Source organism: Odontesthes bonariensis, chromosome 19, assembly GCF_027942865.1.
Source record: "Odontesthes bonariensis isolate fOdoBon6 chromosome 19, fOdoBon6.hap1, whole genome shotgun sequence".
In the NCBI taxonomy this organism is placed as follows: Eukaryota; Metazoa; Chordata; class Actinopteri; order Atheriniformes; family Atherinopsidae; genus Odontesthes; species Odontesthes bonariensis.
The window spans coordinates 27,328,319-27,348,494 of NC_134524.1; the positions used below are offsets into that span (position 1 = coordinate 27,328,319).

The 20,176-nt window shown below is 39.4% G+C and overlaps 1 protein-coding gene across 2 annotated transcripts; it reads right to left on the minus strand.

Annotated features, from left to right (window-relative positions):
* On the minus strand, positions 1–19,360 carry nectin4a (nectin cell adhesion molecule 4a). Of its 2 annotated transcripts, none has more exons than XM_075450806.1 (11): positions 18,984–19,360; positions 14,983–15,177; positions 13,831–13,998; positions 12,331–12,609; positions 12,084–12,201; positions 6,297–6,451; positions 4,904–5,063; positions 4,495–4,570; positions 4,266–4,328; positions 2,302–2,490; positions 1–2,148 (listed from the first exon to the last, which is right to left on the minus strand). In XM_075450806.1, the coding sequence occupies exons 1-11, from the start codon at positions 19,033–19,035 to the stop codon at positions 1,780–1,782; spliced, it is 1,824 nt and encodes a 607-aa protein (XP_075306921.1). In that variant the 5' UTR covers positions 19,036–19,360; the 3' UTR covers positions 1–1,779. The 2 variants fall into 2 exon arrangements, with proteins under 2 accessions (XP_075306921.1, XP_075306920.1); XM_075450805.1 differs by having other exon boundaries at positions 2,302–2,493.
* Positions 19,361–20,176: the final 816 nt, after the last annotated feature.

Below are 20,176 nucleotides of genomic sequence, written 5' to 3' on the forward strand. Positions count from 1 at the left end.
TTAGAACTTTGAAACATTGTTTATTTAATACTTGAGATGTATTCAGTATTGCTTTACAACGTCGAAAATCAAGGAAAAACAATAGATGTGTAAGGGAATCCAATTTTTTGGACATTTGAGTGTTCCTTTAAAAAAAACAAAAAAACATGCACAATTGTTTTTACCCATTAAAGTAGAAATGAAAAATAGACAAATGCAGGGACATGACCGGGACGATCTTTATAATCACAGTGAAATATGGTATGCAGAGTCAAGGCTTGCAGTTGGAGTGGTTGTTGGCTCATCCCTGCAATTTGCAACTATACGCACCAGGGGGCACTGCTTACAACAAGTATAACCAAGTATTTCATTGGCCCTTCTCTGTTGGCTGCTTGCAGATATGAGTTTGAGTTTGTCACAAACGGTCCTAGCATACTGCCCCCCCCGAACATTAATAACTCCAGTGGCTTTTGACTCGTCTTGTACACAGACATATTTGTAGCATTTAAGAAAAGTCAATGCTGTTATAGTGGAATTGTATGGATAGAGAACAAAATAATACTTCATATAACATTTCACCTTTGGCACATTTTTTGCCCTGTCAGGGCCCTATCTTGGCTGTAACAGAACCCACAAACACTAATAAAGTATGAAAAGAAAAAAAAGAAAATAGAATAAAACCAGTGGTACACAAATAAACAATACAAAGTTGGTTTTGATGCAGTTTGAAAAAGTTGTAACAGTCCATGTCACATTCCACTTGAAAAGGCATCGTTCTGATATGGATGCTGAAAAAAATCCGTCTCTCACTGGTATATGTGTAGATACAGTGTGTCCATAGTTGTGAAATCTTACAGACTGTTTGTCTCTCCAGTATAAAATTTCAGATGTATTTACAAAACCAGCCACATCATGTGATTTAGTGTTACATATAAGGTTTCAATTTTCATCCTAGATATATACAAGGGGGGAATGCTGATCTTCTATTTGCACTGTACATGTGCAAATGTAGATGTGTTGATAGCTAGAAACGTGACTTGGATTGTATTACAAAAATATTTCAAAGAACAATATATTGATAAAAAAATGATTTCATATGCACATTTGTACAGATTTACAGACATGTGTGGAGCAGATTCCTCTTGTTTTTTTTTTATCTGTCTCAGTGTCTCGGAATTGTAGGAGGACAAAAGGGTGGTATGCACGTTTCAGGTGTGGCCAGAGATGAGAAAACCAGAGATCCGGATCAGCTCCCAAACGGTGTTGTGTAAGCAAAATTATCGTATGTACAGCTACTTTGAGCTACACTGAATACCACCAAAGCAAAACTATGCCCTCAGTACGGAGGTGTTGCAATATGCTTAACTGATTTACCAACTTTCCCACTGCCTTTTTCTACTGTACTTGTCCTTGAGTGCTTTCGATATCCACTTACCATTTATCCATTTACCTGTCAGGTACAGCTGACTAGAGCAACAACTGCACTGTGAAAGCTGGCTAATTAAATACTGTAGTAGCTGCAACAGATATTTTGTGATATTGTCTTTGTGTTGGTAATCTGGGAGTCTACAACACATCGTTGATCCCCAAACTACTTGCAGAAATCAGGAATGCTCTGAAGATGACTTGACTTCATTGCATTATGTGTCCACACAACTTAGGGATTAGAAAATACAGCGCTGTTGTGAAGGTGCAGATTTTTCAGAAACTGACAGCAGACTGATTTTCGGGGGGCTGTGACTTTGAAACCTCCAAAAACCAGAGCTGAACAGGTCCACATTTTCACTTGATGTTTTCCTGCTAAACAATCTGGGCGTTGTGGATCAGCGAGGCGTGGGGACTGTTCAGATGGGGGCTTGTCCCAAGTTTGGGCCTTTGTGTGTTGTGAGCCTCAGACACACGAGAGCTGTTGGTCTCACTGTCTTGATCATCAGGATGCTCTTGACTGGCAGGACCGCCCAACCCCTCATCAACTTCATCCTCATCATCTGTTACTGGAGGGTAGGTGCAGCTCATAGCAGGGTTCAGGTAAGTCTTGGTGACACTTCCTTGTCGTGAACCCCCAGCTGCTGGGATAATGACGCTGCCATTTAGCTGTCTTAAGACATCAGTTGACTGTACAACAGGGAAGGTTGATTGTGTGAGAGGAGGGTGGAAACGACTTTCTTGCTGTAAAAGCAAAGAGCAGATACACTTACTAATTGCAACATTGACTTCAGGTAAGTATGGGGAGGTTAGTAAGCTGGGTGAGAGGAATTCTACAGTTGGGTGAAATCATGCTTGGACATGCCCAAAATCATGAATGCAACATGACACACTTACCAAGGACATAGTGCTGTTTCTCACATATGCTTCCACTCTGAGTCGGTTCTCCTCTTCTCTATCCAAAAGCCTGTCTCTTCCCCTCCGGGAGTTGTTGTACAGGACTGGTCTGCCCAGGGAATCATATGCTCCCCCTACTACCCGCCCACCTGAGATAGTAGATCTGCTGTCCCGGCAGTGAGCGTGCTCCTGCTAGCAAAGGAAAATAGACGCATAATTATATATAGATACACTGATTAGATGCATGCAGTAGATTGCAGTGTTTCCTTGTTTTATTTTCAGGTGAGTTTTCACTAGGTAAGTACAAATTATCTAAAGCAAGCCAAATCATGTTTAATGATTTGCTCATTTTGACAGTGGCCAAACTTTAACAGCCTTAAATTGAAATCTTAGGCAATATACTTGTGCACTTTCTTGCTGAGAAATTAGATGACTGTTGCCCCTCAGATTTGTATTCGAACTAAAAAAAAAAAAAAACTAATATATTTCTTTTAACTAAGCAGAAAGAGTGGAAGCCTGGGGGAACCAGCTTATTTGTTTTAGTTCAAATACAACAAAAGCCCCTACCAAGATATATTAGAAAGGAGCATGGTAATATCTGCTTCATACAAATAGAATAAAATGTGTGTTTCCTAGTCTATTGGCAGACTAATAATGTATTTCATGATAACAAAAGCTATACTTTTCATGTTATTGAAATGTTTAAATATATCCTTGGAATTTCCGTTATATCTCGGAAAAGATATCTGTAGCCTAATACAGTAATTGTCACAGTAAAAATTAGACAATTTCACACTTCACTAATGAATTCTATATGAACTGACTGCTAACAGATATGAGGGTTTGTGAAAAGCTGTCAGCTGGGCATAAATCAGTATACAATACGTATACGTAAAAAATAATAATGACAACAGTTTTTTTTTGTTTGTTTAGTTGAAATTGGGTCCCACTTTCAAGGAGATTTTATTTCTAAGAATTATTTTTAAGCAGTTTAAGGTGAGATCACTAATATAAAAATTCAAATGACTACTTTTTTTCTAGGTCCTAAACATGTTGCTTCACTCTAGCAAAATAGCAAAATACAAAAGCCATTGACTTTGACAGCATTTTAACAATATCACTAAGTATGGAAAACATCAATATAAAAGATAGAAAAGCTGAAAAGTGAAAAGTCTTTGGACAATAATGATGGGGCTGAAATTAGGTATGGCACTCCACAGTGTAGCGCCTTTTTCTATCCTGACCCACATCCTTATGAGCATGTTTTAGCATGTTATACAGAGCAGCAATATTACTTTTGTTAGAGTTTAATTTATTACAAAATACACTATTAGCCAGGCAATTTGACCGACTGGTGCCTCCACTGCCACTCAAAAGGATTGAACTCTTCTCAACATTCAACTGTAAGCTAAGCCAGCAAAGCGAAGCAATGGACAAAAAAAATGTAATTCAGCTTCGCAACACGTAAGCCCATTCAATGTGAATGAGAAGTGAGACTGTTGACACTTGAGACACGTACGTGTGAATTCAACCTTAGATATTACATAGTAAGACTGCGTGGCTCGTGTCTGTATGCAATGAAGGTAACCAGTAGTTAATTAGCTTTACTTATCAGAGAGACAGGAAAGAGCTAACAATTAAATAGAACTACCTCTGTGCCTGGTGCCCCGTTGGAATTTTGACCTCTCTGTTTATTATTGTTTAATTTTTTTGAGTCAAAAGACAATTTGTTTTATGTCAACTATGTAGTTTTAGAGCTGCTGGGTTTAAGATTCCGTCGCTTTGGGAAAAGCCAGGTTGGCTCATTCCCCCTGTTTCAAGTCTAAACTGTTCACTGCTCCAGTTACACATTATGCAGTAAGTGAGGGTGGCATCCACCTAAAAATAGTCCAACTAATATTTTCAGCCCAGTCCCAGGCCCTGGCAGTGCATGCAGATTTAGATAGATAGATACGTAGACTGACCCCGAGGGATGACAGGCTCGTCCTTAGGGTTCCCTCCACTTTCAGAGGGATGTACTCTTCTATCTGTGATTGAAAGAAACACATGTCACTCAAGAGAAAAACCCACTCAAAAACATTAAAAACTTCCCAGAGGAATGATGAGGGTAAAATTTGCATTTGACTCCTACAACTACTGGTGCTGCTGAAGGACAGTGTACTGAGTGTGAAAATAATAATTCAGTGTAAGTACCACTCCTCTGGCATCAGTGCTGACAGAGTTCACCCTCCTGAAAGAAGCTTGCCTGGAGAGAGTGCTTATTTCCTCCCTGTGTCAAAAATGAGATGGGCAAGACAAAATAGAAGAATTAGATTCAGTTAAACATATGTCTACTGAGTCATAAGTTGTTGTTTTTTATTTTGCATATTTTTCTCCATCTCTGCTTATACAGAGTCATTTGTCGATTGAATTTTCCACTCATACACACTCATTTAAATCTAGTAATCATGCTCTAATGTCATATTGTAACTGTCAGCTGTAATATGCTTGATAGCCCTGATTTGCCTCATTAATAGAATTTATTTTGGCTCAATATGCCCTGTAGATACTATTAAAGTTCCATCTAATCTCATCTAATCTTAATTAACATGTTATCTCATACTTCTTCACAGTCAGCTCCCTCTTTAGTTTCTTGCTCTTGCGCTTGTGGTGGCAAGCAAGTGTGATGACAATGATGAGCATCATGATCAGGAGCCCAGCAGCTGCGCCTCCCACGATGATTGTCAACATGTTTTCAAACTCTTTATGCTTCCGGGGGAGCTCTGTGAGGGGGAGATGTAGGATTAGACAGATATACATATATAAATGCATGCTTACAGCTCACATTCTCATGACAAGTTTCATGGTGTGTTTGAATTGCCCACTCCTGTACTCACTCACTTTATAGTATTCACTATATAGAGAACTCACTAGTGGTTATGATTAGACTGAGGCCAATGTATTTCGGACACCACTTGAATGCAGCGTATATTCAGTTATGTGTTCAATAGACAAATAACGTTAAGACAGATAACACCAGGTTGCTTTTTTTTGGTTGAGAACATGCTATGATTGTCATTTTTTTCCATTTCACTAACATTAAACTTTTTGACACAGATATATGCGCAGTTTAAATTTTTTTTAAATTGCACTGTATCCACCTACACCTCTTTGGCTGATGCTGTAACTGCATAATTATAATGTAATATATATGATAATAAGAACTCTTGTTAAAGCCACGGTGAATGCATCGTAACTTCCGTTGAAATATCTAGAAAGGCGAGCTACATCACAACCTGCCCCCAACATGTCTTCTGTTTAGACTGACCAACTTAAATTTCTAATATGGTCCCTCTACATAGGCCTGTATTACTAATAATTTCTCAAGTCCTGCTTCTCAGGCATATAAAAAGAGACTAACTACTTTGAGGCTGAGACAACTTGGGTGTGTTTTTGACTCACCAGGCACTCTCAATGACTAGGAAAACCACAATGATGTGCTGCAAACATCAGCGCAAGCTGGCAATGCAGCGATAGCACACTGTGTCAGTTCCTGGCGCCATGGTGCAATGCGTGATGGTCTATGTCTACCAATGTCAGGTGCTTCTCAAAGTGAAAGAAGAATCCTTAAAGGATGCCCTTTCTAAGATACCACGTCATTAGACCCTGAAGAAGGGCTGTTCTACAGTCAAGGATCCCTCAAAGGACTTATTCTTTTTGTTCTATGAAATTTCAGCAATGCTTTTGACAGCCGTGTCAATTTTTAATATGTTCTTTGTGTTGGGTGAAGTTGATGGTGGGAATGTTACCTGACGTTGGCCCACTTAACTTTGAGAAGCACCCATGGTCTGCAGGCTCTGCACACTACTTTTGGTGTACTATATGAGTTTGTTGTGACATATAGTGATCAAAAGTTTCAGTTGGCATTACAAGCAGCACCACAAAATGGCCAACTCACTATAAAATGGACTATATAGCGACTGAGTGGCATTAGTCTGATGTGTGCTGCTATCTACCTTTCACACTAATCTCCACCTCCGCTCTTGCTTTTCCCACTTCATTTACTGCCACACACTGGTAGGTGCCTTCATCTGACGAGTTTAGAGGTTTCCCAAAAACTAGTGTTCCATTAGGGTGGGCGATGGCACCTTTTGGAAGCTCTCCACTGATTCTGTAAGCAGAACAACAACAAGTACAAGACAAAATTATATAACAGTGCAGTCAGATTATCCTCTTGTCTTGGGATTATCCCACTTGTTTAGTGGTACATATTTTTTTCAAAGTTTGTCATCACCTTCATATGCAGAGATAGTGTGCTACACTTCAAATACTTACTCAAAAGGGCATTTTACAGTAAAGTGCAGAAGCATAGTAACAAATGATACAGAGAACCAAAATGTTTTGGTTTTTTCCTGTCATTATGGATGATTTTTGTCAGTAAAATGAAAGGAGCCAAGCGTAAATCGAAAGGCATCAGAGCCAATAAAAAAAATTTTTTTTCCTCTCATTGCCCTTCAGTAGGCTGATTAAAACAATAGTGCTGATAATAACAATACAAACTTGTAACTGAATGCATGAAACTTGAACCTTTCGTAGGGACAGAAACATACACCTTGTCTTGCAAAACTCTACCTGTGAAGAGCAAACTATTTGTGTAATAAAAAATATTTGTATGACACATTTTATATAATAAATTCAAGGTAAATACAAGAAACTTGTGCTAAAGAAAAAGAAAAATGAATAAAAAAGGACCAGACTCAGTGAGTAATTCCCTATACTCCCTATATAGACCAGTGAGCAGTGCTGACCAACATATCATTGGGGTCATCAGGTGGGAACCTCCTTTCATCAGTGTTTCGTCTAGTTGGGCCCACTGGCGTCCCAGAGTCACCCCCCTAATGCCAGCCATCACTGCTCCTCACACCACAACCACCATCTTATTTTTTATTTTTTTTCCTCCCACAGCCACAAGCTACCTCAGCCTCTTCACCAACTGCACACCAGTAACAGCGGGGTGGGGATGCAAACCCTGGTTCGGGTAGGGGGAGAAATAAAAGAGGTTAGGATAAGTAGGAATGGGATTCAAACCCTGGTTCGGGTAGGGGGTAATGAAAATATAGAGGGTGTCAGAGGTGGAGGCAGGACAAGACACACTAGCAGATTCAGCAGACAAACTCACCTAAACAATCCTACAGTCACTAAGAATGCCAGCAAAAACAAAGCCATACAACTCACTCTCACCAACTGCACACCAGTCACAGCGGGGTGAGGATGCAAACCCTGGTTCGGGTAGGGGAGAAATAAAAGAGGTAAGATAAGCAGGAATGGGATTCAAACCATGGAAACCCTGCAAAACTCTACCTGTGAAGAGCAAACTATTTGTGTAATAAAAAATATTTGTATGATACATTTTATATAATAAAAAATAGACCATGAAATGAGTTTCCTGACACAAATCAACTTACCCCTAACTTGGAGCAAATTAAGCCACAGGAACAGATTTTTAAAAGAAGCCACATTTTGTTTTTAGTCCTTTTTATTAGATGCATTCTGATGATTTTATGTGGGAATATAAGTAACTTTATGATTTGATTAGATGCTTTCATTGTGCCTGTGCTCCGCCTCATTTCCCCTTATCTTGAGGACCAATTGGGTATAAGAATGGCTAATCTTACTCCATGCTCCCTTACTATTTGAACAAAGAAAGAAACACAAGGCACAAGGCAAAACAGTAACAAGCTATATTAATGTAACCTAAATATTCAAATGTGAAATATGCAATGAAATAAGTATCATATTGTGCTTCATTGTTAGACATTGACTAAAACTTGCAATGCAGATGTACAGTGACAAAACACAATAGGACTAATAGGCAGAGAAGAGTAAACTGGCAGTAGAAAGATAACCATATGGTGGCAGCCAGACAGGGAGGTTCAGCATAGAGGAACAAGTGCAATGCTGTGTTTTAGTTCTTAAAGTGATGACTACAAAATAACCACTAACAGTTCACACATAGTCCCTCTTTGCAGTCACAGCAGCAATTTCCTTTTTTTCCTTTTCTTTTCTTTTAGAAGACTTACAGGCTTAGAAGATTTACAGGCACAGTAGAGTCAAGCTACAGTTACAGCTCAGCTCAATGTAGGCATGCAGGAGTGATTGGACCTGCACATGCATTATCTGGGTGTGTTGTGAGGAAGATTGATTTTGTATGATATCTGTCGGGCTAATGTATTTACATGAATTTTTTACAGTACGGTTTTGCTCAAACTAATGTAATAATTTGGTGTTTTTTCTCGTTTCATGTCAACGCGCTTCATGAGTGAAGGCAAAATCAGTCATAAACTGTCTCTCAGTCATAAACTGTCTTTATAATATGAGTTACTTTATTCTGTTTCAACAAATAAACCACGTGACTCAGCGACTCGACAGTTGAGAGAAGAGTCTCTGTGGTGATGTTGTTTTGAACAGATTTCATTCAAAACAGCTGAGAACTTAATGTTTGCCTCTGAACAACCCATATTTAGATCAAAACACATGCACCCTCACAGGTACATGCTCTGAATGTTTCTATTCACAAGTACACCGAGCACCACAATTTGCTCAGAGCCCACTTGTATCAGGCAGCTCCTATCACAAGTAAAAAAAGAGGAACTTTCTGTTTTTGCATATGTATGTAACAAAACTTAGCGATAACATCTCCCCTAATTCCACACTCACTACTTCCTCTTCCTCCTTTTGGCTCACAACACCACCGCTGTTGGGCTACCTGCTTCCACTGGTTCACCATTCGTCTTACAACTCATCTCTTTCCTTTTGTTTCCTCTCCCCCTCTTCCTCCCCCCTTCGTGTGAAAATGTCTCATCTGTCTGCTTTCAGCACAAGCTGCAACATGACACTGTGACATTAGCATTACTTCACCTACCACCTTACTGACAACAGGTTTGCCTGCTAGTGTAGCTGTCGCACTTTAGCTCGAGTATCTGTTCATGTGTGAGTAAGAAGAGGTTGGTTGTAACAAGAGATTTGGAGTTCCCTGTGTGTCTGTGTGTAGATTGCGTGTGTCGGGTAAGCATTACTCATAAAATCTTCTTTCCTGAGGTGTGTTTGTGACTAATGACAAGTAATGTGAATATCATCATCTGACAAAAACAACTCTAATGAAATTAAACACCAAGCCTTTCCATCTTTTTTAACTTCAGCAAAAACAGCCATTCTGTGTGGATTTCTCCCTCATGAGCACTGCTGTCACCTCTAATAATATGATGGGAGCCATCACTCCTCCACTGTCTCTTTTTGTGACGCACGTTTTTCTCCCTGCACCACACCCCGAGAATATTTAATGCACCAAAGAAAATGGCTTTAAAAATGACACTGAGTGACTCAAGCAGAATAAGTCAGACATGTGAGACAAACCCTCATCTGGGTTTAAAGCCGGGCAGCAGTGTACTGCATGTTATACGACACACGCAATATTTGAGCCTGTCAGTTTCCATTGAGGCAGCAGGATCGGGAGGTGACAGTGTCAGGGCTTGTTTGAGTAAGTCAAGTGGAAAGGGTGGAGATCTTCCCCTGCTACACTGTCAAGAGTTGTTTCACTCAAGTGTACATGTGTTTAGGACACATTTTAAAGTAACTAACTGTGGATTTTGAAATTTAAAAAAAAGTAGCTGTTGTGATGTAGGACTTATTGGGTTGATATAAAAAATACTACATTAATTTCTTTTGTTCACTAAAAGTACTAAAGGGGAACTTTTTGTTGAAAAACAAATTCACATGGTATAAATTCTTATGGTCAGAGTTTTATGAGAGCCCTCCTTGAAACACAAAAAATGGTTGCACACATTGTCAGTAAACAGCAAACAAAGAGTGCCTCTTTTCTCCAAACCTGTACAGGAAAGAATATACAATTTGGAGAACAATTTCCAACACAACTACTGGTGTTATCTTTGTCATCAAAGATAGATTTCATAAGATGGTGTGACACCGTTGTGCTACAAGTCCAGTTATATTGATACATTGAAGATAACCTCCTTAAATGTGAAGCAGTGTGGATAACTGATACAGACACACAGGGACATGACGGTTTTCTTTGTAAAGTGTCAATATTATTGTTGTTAATTTTGAGTTTCTATTTCTTCTGTTTTCCCCTGGCAGGTATCCCTGGTTTGATGGTACATTCAAAATTTTTAAGTTGAAATGATCCAGCAGTCCTTCAACCGACTCTGCACTCATTGTTGGTAACATAGCTATGGCCTCCCTAAACTGAGCACTTGTTTTCTCATTAATGTACCTCTTCTTAACTGAGAAGCTGGTTGATTGAACATTCTGAGTGATCAATAAATCAAATGAAATACAAAAATGGTCAGACAAGGCCAAATCAATAACCACAACAGAAGAAATATCAACACCTTTAGAAATAACCAGGTCCAGAATGTGACCTCGAAGGTGGGTAGGTTCTGTTACATGTTGCCACAAACCAAACATGTCCAGCACAGAAGAAAATTCTTTGGCATTACCATCCGTCATGTTACCTATGTGAATGTTAAAATCCCCGGTCAAGATAAACTGGTTAAAATCAGTCGAAATAACAGACAATAATTCAGAAACACCCTTTAAAATAAAATTAAGATATTCAAAAGAAGTGAATTCACCAAATGAGATCTCTTTACACTGGAATGTCTCTTTAAATAAGGCAGCTTCTCCCCCACCTTTCCTCCCATTTCGGCATTTATCGGGGCTGTTTCATTAAGAACAGTAGCACTTGTGCTCTCTGTTAACCATGTTTCTGTCAGAAAAAGAAAATCTAAATTGTGTGAAATTATGAAGTCATTAACTTACAGTGACTTATTGGACAGAGATCTAATATTAAGTAAGGCTAGCTTTGTGGAGTTTACACGGGTCTCTTTTGTATTCTGAGTTGTACGTGGTACCGTTAACAGATTAGATAGATTCACACAGCAAGTTGACTGTTTTCGATTCCTTTTTATATCAGGATGTATCAGACAGTTTGACCTGAAACAGGACAAGCATTAATGAGGGCTGCATTCCACTCAGAGGAAGTTTTGCACCTGTGCATATTTTACAACTAACCAGCATGCACAGGTGCAGAAGTGGAACGCAGCGCACATCAATACACCTGAGTGCAACTCCATGTGTTAAAGTATTTGTTCATATATTGCAGGTCATATCGTCTTCACAATATTTAACAACATTGACTCATAAAAAGACACCTGTGTGGGATACTGCTGTACTGGGAATGTGTTTCTTTACTGCCATAAACACACATCCAGAAGTTTGTTTTGAGTCAATCCAATACATCGCTCAGATATAAACTCCAGTCTGCAGAATCGTAATTATTATTTTTTATGAGATATTTGCTAGAAATTACATTGTTTGTGGCTTCCACTGAGGATTTGAGATCACAAGAAATAATCACAGCGTTAGAAGGTTTTGAATAGTGTGAGTTTGGCAACATAAATGATAGAAAGACTTTGCACTGTATACATTTTTTAGATCGCTCTCACTCTCATAAAAGTAAAGGAAGAATTTGAATAGACCAATTCCAAAAATTTTACATCTTAAACAACTGGGTACTGGTAACTATAATTTTACTCAGGTTATCCAGAGGTGGATAACCTAAGAGCAACTTCATTAAACATCCCATTTAAACCCACTGAATAACTGGACAAATCATTGGCATTATTACTGTGGAAGTTCCAAGAAAATTATCTGCGACCAGACACATCAGACAGTTAGTCATATGAGCACCAGACAGTCAAAGAGGCAGGTGAGTGCTCTTGTACCTGATCCAAGTGAAACTGTGTGGTTTAGGGTTTCCTCCACTCATGCACCTCAGGGCAGCATTCTCCAAACCAACAAACCATTCTTCGTTGTACCCAGACACCTCTGCGTGTGGAGGGACTGGAAGGTAAAAGAGTCATTTCCCAGCTTTAATTAAATAAGGTAGTGATAATAACAGAAAACAACTCAAATCCTTTGATTTCTATTGTTTTTTACATCCCAACATCCACAACTTTAAGGAACACTCACAGTGCACCACCAGGTTGTTTCTGAGCCTACGTGGGCCTGGGAAAGCCGGATGCCACACCAGGCAATCCAGCTTCTTGCCATTCATACTCCTCAGGGGGTGTAGGGAGTAGTGCGTGGAGACCGCCCCGTTGTCGGAGGAGCGATTGATAGACTGGCCATTTAGGTCGGTGTCCCAAGAGAGACGGGGTGGCGGGCGGGCCACAGAGCGGCAAGAGGCCGCCTGGCGATAGGACTGTCCCTCCACTACAACCACAGGATCCAAGGAGGTAATGGGATTGGCTGGAGGGAAAAGGTTACAGTGTTCGATTAGAGTGAAGAAGATAATGAGAACTTAATAATATAGTCAACAACATAAACTTAAAGACTCAAAAGATGTTGTCCTTCTAACAAAGAATTACTTGTTCCGCATTGAACAACCATTTTCCGAATTTTTTATAACTTGTTGATGGATCAACCAGCACTTTCAGCCATACACTAATTGTGCATCCAATCCAATGCTTTCTTAGATTTTTATGTTACTCCCTTGTCACTAAAAAATCAAATCAGAAACACCAGCAGCAGATGGGTAATAGTAGGTGGGGCCTAGTCAGGCCGATGGAGCTGCCCAATCAGGGCAACCAGGGCTTCTGCAGGAGGTGGCAGAAAAACACACAAATATGTGCAGGAATGCAGATAACCACTGCCACACTCAGAGAACTGGCTTTTCAAAGAACATCTACATTAAGGGATCAGACTGCACTGAATTGCATCAAACCGAATCGACCCATTCAACAATTTTTTTTTCTTGTCAGGAGGCAAATTTCAGCTCCAAACCAGACTGACAGAACTTGATCTGGACACTGGCAGAAGTCGGAGAACACAGTAAAAAAAATTAAAGTGTATGCTCAAAACTACTCATGTGCAATAAAGAGATTAACTTAAGGATGACTAAACTAGAATCAGCCTCATATGTACTTGTATGCTGAACTTAAATATGATTTGCTTAATCAACCATAGATTCCACAATAATGTGTAATTTTTGCAAATGTGAGAAGTGCTTCTGGAAACATCCATGACAATAGAAAATGAGAGCTAATAATTGGATATGTGGGAAGATTTAAATTGTAAAAAATGTGCTTCTGAAAAGCTAAAAAATTAGAAAATCGGATACATTTCTGGTAGAAATTATTCTAATGAACGAATGAATTCCTGGATTATATAAATTAAGGTTTTCCTTATTTTTACTAGTGACTATTATCCTATCAGAAAAGTTATAGTTTTTAATGTTTAAATAAAACAAGAGTAATAAGGTGAGGAAAAAGTAAGAAAATAGGTTTTTATTTGTTCCTACATCATTCATTATGTTTTAAACTCTGCTGCGTTTTAGTTAGACAAGTAAAAAGCAGAATGTCAGTTTCAATTTCCTTGAATGATCAGATTTCATCCTTGTGCTCAAACATATCACTCATACTGTACTAATCTTCTGCAACTTTACAAGAGAGCAATGAGGGAGGGACTCACTCCACACGATGAGTGATATCTTTGCTTCAAAGTTGCCCAATGGGAAAGTAGAGATCTGGCAGATGTACTTCCCCTCATCAGAGACCTGGGTGTTTATGATGACCAAAGTTGAATCCACTATGGGTTCACTGCTTTTGAAGCGCACGCGCTGTGCCCACGTCCCAAATGCTGCAGACAGAGAGGGGGAGGGTCACATGAGCATGTGAGAAAGGAAGTGACTCAAATAAAATAAAAAAAAAATAAGTCCACTGAGCTCAAAACAGACCTCAGGGTTTCATTTGTCACTCTCAGTTTAATACACAAGTTTGCACCCTGGCCTGGCACTACATAACATTAAATATATTTAGCTCCCAGTCTTTAGCCTCACACTCACGGTTGCTGTAAGCTTCAATTCCCAAATGACTACATATTAACAAAACAAAAACAACAACAAAAATTAGCAATGCAAAGATCAGAGTCTTGGTAGTCTTGAAATTTTACTGACAAAAACTGTTCACAGTTCTACTGATTTAACAGTTCTAATTTAAAGGCGGGGTAGGGGATCTTTTTCTGGAACATTTTTTTACATATTGCTTGAAATACTCTTCACACCCCCATTGCAACCAATTAATTAAAAGTTTTGACACAAATATGAAAAGTTTTAGTGGCCTCTAGAACGTACAATCTAGGAAGAACTGATGCCGTCTGTCAAACTGCAATCTGCTCCTCCCTCCCCCTCCTTCTCCCTGTGCGCGTACCCTGCTCCGTGAACGTCCAGAAGCTTGGCAGGAAGCTAAACTAGAGCCAGCTTGGCTAGCACCTAGCATTATTAAACGTATAGTTAGCATAAACTAAATACTAAATACGGCAACGATCGATGCTTGCTGTCAGAACAGCGCTCGTGCACCTTCGTGCTTGTGCGCGTTCATGTACTCTAGAGGCGTGCCTTCGGGGGAAAAGTGAAGAAAAGGGTTGGGACTTTTTACCTGTGTATTTTCAAAATGCAGCTTCGCTGGACTCAAAATCCAGGATCTCCTACCCTACCTTTAAGCACTTGTTGTTTAAAGCTTTTAAAGTTCTGTAAGTGGAGAAAAAAAATCCTCCAGACAGCACCTGTCAACCAAAAGTGACAAACGTGATACCAACAGAAAATTTGCTTGTTAGAATGAGCACCTGTCTGTCCATTCATATGGTGTATAGTGATGATCTGGTCCTTGGTAGCATCAGACTTTTCCCTGTACCAGGTGACCTGCACCACCACATTGCCGTCAGCCGGCTGGTATTGACAGGGCAGGAAGGTCTCCTCTTCTGCCATGGAGCGTAAGGACTTTGGAGGGGAATCCACAAACTCTCCGTGTATCTCTGCCACTACAACACAAAGACAGATATGTATAACCCCCTACTAAAAGATGTGGTAGTTGCAGCTTATTACCATGAAAATGTCTTCCTTCTCCAATACAGTGACTCCGAGCTGGATGTTAAATGCCTACAAGCTCAAAGGGTGCTGTATTTGTATTTGTATATTTGAACACAAAAGCTTCAGAGAGAGGAAGAGGGGAGCTCTGGAAATCTTTTCCTTGTTTTTACGGCTTATAAAAGCTACTGTCACCGTTACCTTCGACTGAGAAAGTCTGTCTGCAGGAGTAGTAACTAAAAATGTGATGGCGCAGATAAAATAAGCTCAAACTTTAGTGGGTTAAGGAGGGTTTTAATGACAGAGTGAAGACAGAAAAGAAGGTGGAAGAAGAAAACAGGATGTCTATCAGAGAGCATGAGTACACATGAAGATATGTCGCTTAACTAGTTGCTCAAGGTAAGGTTTTGAAGCAAACTTTGCTCAGTCTTCAGTGTCTGCACTACTAAAACAGTCACAGGGCCCCTAGAAGGCTAAATAAAGTCTAAACCCACAGCGTGTCATGCAGCTCACTCTGTGACATGTCAACATTATGGTCAATAACCACGAACAGCCAATGCTTAATGTCTTTTTTTCTTGTTTTTTTTTCTCTTCCCTTGTCACGTTGCTGTACATGAGAGCATTTTCAGACACACACCAGAGATGCTGATCCCTGCAACCTGCATTTAATGGTTAAGCGACACCAGCTTGTTAGTACCTGTCAGGAGGATATTATTCTCTTTGCTAAAAATAAACAGAAGGAAGGTTTGCAGACGTTTTGCTAATGCAAACAAGTCTAATGTTTACCCCTGACGTCTCTTATCTTGTTGCTGCTCATGATATCAAGTTTGTGCTGTTGGTGACTGATATGTTTTCAGAGGGTTCAATTATCAAATAGCCCCGTTAAAGATGATGGCAAGAAAAAAAACACACTATTGCCAAACAAAAAAATCATGACAAATCACAACATGATAACTCGTCAGCCTGATGTATTTATTTAAACAGTTACTTTTAAAAGTCTTATCTGGTACAAGCAGTTTTCACTTGGTTTCTCGTATTTTACTGTATCTGTTCTCAAATGCCTGCACTTTGAGGTTTGCTATGAGCAATTTGCAGTGGTGGCCTCCTCAGGTTAAGAAATGCACATTTTAAAGTACTAAAACACCTCAGATCAGCTGTCACTGTTACAAGAAACCTTGAGGATGAACTTTGAGTTGAAGGCTAATGTCAAGTGTTTATGAAATTCTACTACAGCATTTAATGTTGTCTAACGCAGTTTCGCAAAATGCGATTGTGTATTAATTTGTATCCACAGACACAAATTTTTTGTAAAATGCTTCAGCACACAAAAATGAGTCTATAGAGTGACAGTGTCATATTTTGAAATAGTCCCAATAACACTTGCGTCATAAATGAAAAGCCAAAAACGTTTACAGTATTAAGGATTGCACAACACATCTGATTGTCACATGGGAGAGCTGAGATCAAGTCCTGTCATGACCATTAGTACCCTCATGTAACTTTACTTCAAAATTTCGTTTTGGCATTCAGTTGCTGTTTCCTTGTCATTTTACTCGCTTTAACTGTTTTACACATTACAAACAACTTGGTATTAAAAAACAAAGTGGTTAATGTTAGGAAAACATGGCTTACTATAGAAATAACCTTTTAATAACGTATCATTTTGAAAAATACTTTTCCTGAATTACTCCCTGCCTAGTTTTGCCACCTCAGCTAAACACACAAAACGTGCTGGAGACATGAACCAGACATCCTATGAAAATACAATAGAACATCCAGCTGGAGGGCACACACAAAAACTACTAATTTCTTCTCCTTCAGCACAAAGATAAAGATTTCTGTTCTGTGACTATATCACATTTTTTTTCCACAAGACTGATTGGTAGATTTTCAGCTAAGGATGATGAGGCTGTCTTTTATTTTTGCAGAGTAAGAAATGTGGCTCTGACAATGGTCATGATGACTGAAACTGTCATAATTCATGTATTACATTTCTGTCCAAAGATCACTCAAAATGTTTCATACATGAACAGATGAACAATGAATAAAAACCTGATGATGGCTGTAGAATGAAAATGTAGGGGTCATGAGGACTGAACCATGACTGCCTCAGCAACTCAACCAACAGCTGTTGAGTACATGCAACCTGGGGATGGTAGAGACTTTTTGGCAGATCATCTGAAATTACTATCCACAGAGCTGATTATTATGACATTCAAAAGATATCTTTTTCTGCTGGAATAAGAACTGTTCCTTTCGATCCACACTAATTTCCATGGAAAAATGACAGAATATTAACAGTATACTTTTATACACAAAATGTTCATACAAAATGGTGCAGTCAGTCTTTAACTGCACCATCTGAGAGGCTGACATGTTACAATCTTTTAGTGTGTGTGTCTCACACTCAGCAGCTCCTGCAGGAGTTGATTGGACACCTGATGTGGAAGAGGGTGGGAAGGTGTGATTCATGATTTACCATCAGACCTGATGAGTGTACTGTGAAGACAGGTGTGTTTTTTTCCATAAATGCGTGTGTGCCCATTTGTAACCCTGAGGTTTAAGCCTACTGTGGAATCTGCTTATGCTGCATTACAGGAATAACCCTCAGTCTACTGTGTGTTTATGGAATAGCAATGGGTTTTTTTGTTTTTTTTTAATGGCACTGTTTTGTCTATCATTGTGCAACATAGTGAATTTGCTTTTGAGCACCAACACAAACCTCCTGACCTCCAGTCTGCAACACATGTAGCCAGCTGTCTCCATTGTATTTTTTTTTTTACCTTGTCAACATCCATAAAAGGTTTTTTTTTTGGGTGTCACAAGCCATAACATGAACAAAGTCAACCATCAGTGCATCATTGCGATATCTGTTTCGTGTCTTCTGAGTACCAACACCAGTCTTAAAACTTGGGTTCACATAGATGATTGGAGAAAATGACCAAGGGGGTATGAAACATTTTTGCTCTGAAGAACGGTTAAAATGAGAACTTAGCCCAAGCAATGAAGAGAAGTTAGCCGGGTGCTAAGCACTAGCTTCGAGTCGCCAGCTGGTGGTGCTACTCTGCTAAGCAGATGGGCATCAGCTGCCAGGTCAAGACCTATCCAAGTGACCTGGCTGCAGCTGCTAAACATCAGGAATCAACCTGGAATCAACCATCCGATTTTTCTTCATTCGATCGAATGAAGAAAAAAACTGTGTAATCATTCTAGAGATATTTTCAAATTTCTTTATTAGGATAAACCCCTTGATGTGAATCACCTCGTTTTCAAGGGGGTCCCAAAGTATTTTAAGCAAAACTTCCAAATGTACAGCTTTTTGAGGACTTCAAGCACACACACACACACACACACACACAGCTGCTAGGAGGGCTCGTCCAGTTCCAATGAATTGGGAGGGGGATTGATTGACAGCAACCTGTTTTTCCTGAAATATCAGATAACGTTTTAAGGGCTGTTAAAAAAAAAGTGTTATTTTAACAGCTCAGGCAATCCTTGAAGAAAGCAGGCCATCTGCCCCACACTTTACAGAACAAAGCTCCTGAATAGATCATAGTAGTCATCATCACAGTCAGCACCACATTTTATATATCAGTTTAAACTAATTTATAATGACCTCCAAAGCACACATACATTTAGACTGTTCCTTCACATTGAGAGCTAGGCCACTATCAATGACAGAATTATAGCAATGTCATATCAGCACAGTGAAACATTCAATTAATGACCAGACTTCATGCAATAAAAAGCCATATCTTACCAATCTGGAGTACACTGAGACACAAAATGAGGCTGTTCAGAAGAGACGTCATCCTCCTCAGCAGTTACTGCTAACTGTGCACAAGTTTGGATAATTCCAGCACTGGAATAAAGATCATCCATCCATGTATTATGTTCCTAAATAACAGGTCAGTTTAAAGCATGAGGTGTGCTCATGCCTCGTGTGGCAAAATCATCCTTAATGGTGTTTCGTTCTTTGAGATCCAGATCCTTCCCAAAGTGCTATCCAGGGAGCAAAATATGTCAATTTTTTGGCTGTGTAGCTCAGTCTGTAAATGTGATCAGGACATCCATTTTGCATGTCAGTAAGAAAAAGAAGGCGCAGCTTTACCCGTTTGGGATACACCTGTTTGAGCTACACCTCCCTCTCTCTCTCTGTTTTCTCTCACACACACGCTAAAGTTGCCTTACCGGTTTGTTTGAGGCACATGACAGTTATTTGCGCGTTTTTACTTGCTCAGCCCAGAGGAGAGGCAGGTGAAAAAAGCAGGCACAAAGAACCTGTTTAAACTGCACCTAAATGACACAGACTGATCATCATAACAGCAGGACTGACACCGAAACCAAGGAGTTGAAGGAAACTCTTTCTTTTGAAAGGGTCTAATCACACAATCACAATGAAAATTTCCATAACCTAAAACACAGGAATGAATTAATTTGCCTTCTTTTTTATGCGTTTAATCTCACATAATGTGATGGTTCATTTGGGAGGAAATGTGATATTCCACTACCACCTCATAAATCAGTGATGGCATTACACTTGGCTTATTTCCTATATTTCTGCCTTGACATGATGGCACAATAATCCTTTTATAAGTACATTTAGGTAAGTCTAGACGGCAAAAAGAGATGGAGAAATTGGTTAAGGAAAGAAGAAATTTAAGAAAGCAGTGGAAAAAAGCTACAGAAGAAGAGAGAGAGGGAATTAATGTTTTGCAGGAAGAACTGAGAGGCAGGCTAGCAATACTTAGAAGGGCTGAATGTCTTAGGAAAAAGAGAAAGAAGAAAGAATATGTAAGGACGGCATTTTATAGGGACCCGTTCAAGTTTGTTAAAGGTTTGTTTAACCAGGAAAAGGGAGGGCAGCTTAAGGCAACAAAGTTAGAGGTGGAAGAGTATCTAAGAAATACATATTCAGATCTTGAGCAGCGTAGAGTAGTAGGCCTTCCACCT

Coding starts and splice junctions, on each gene's coding strand:
- nectin4a (XM_075450805.1), bottom strand. CDS start 19,035: ATGACGTCTCTTCTGAACAGCCTCATTTTGTGTCTCAGTGTACTCCAG. Junction 4,329..4,494: donor GCACTGATGCCAGAGGAGTG/GTACTTACACTG, acceptor TTTCAATCACAG/ATAGAAGAGTACATCCCTCT. Junction 2,149..2,301: donor GAAACAGCACTATGTCCTTG/GTAAGTGTGTCA, acceptor TTGCTTTTACAG/CAAGAAAGTCGTTTCCACCC.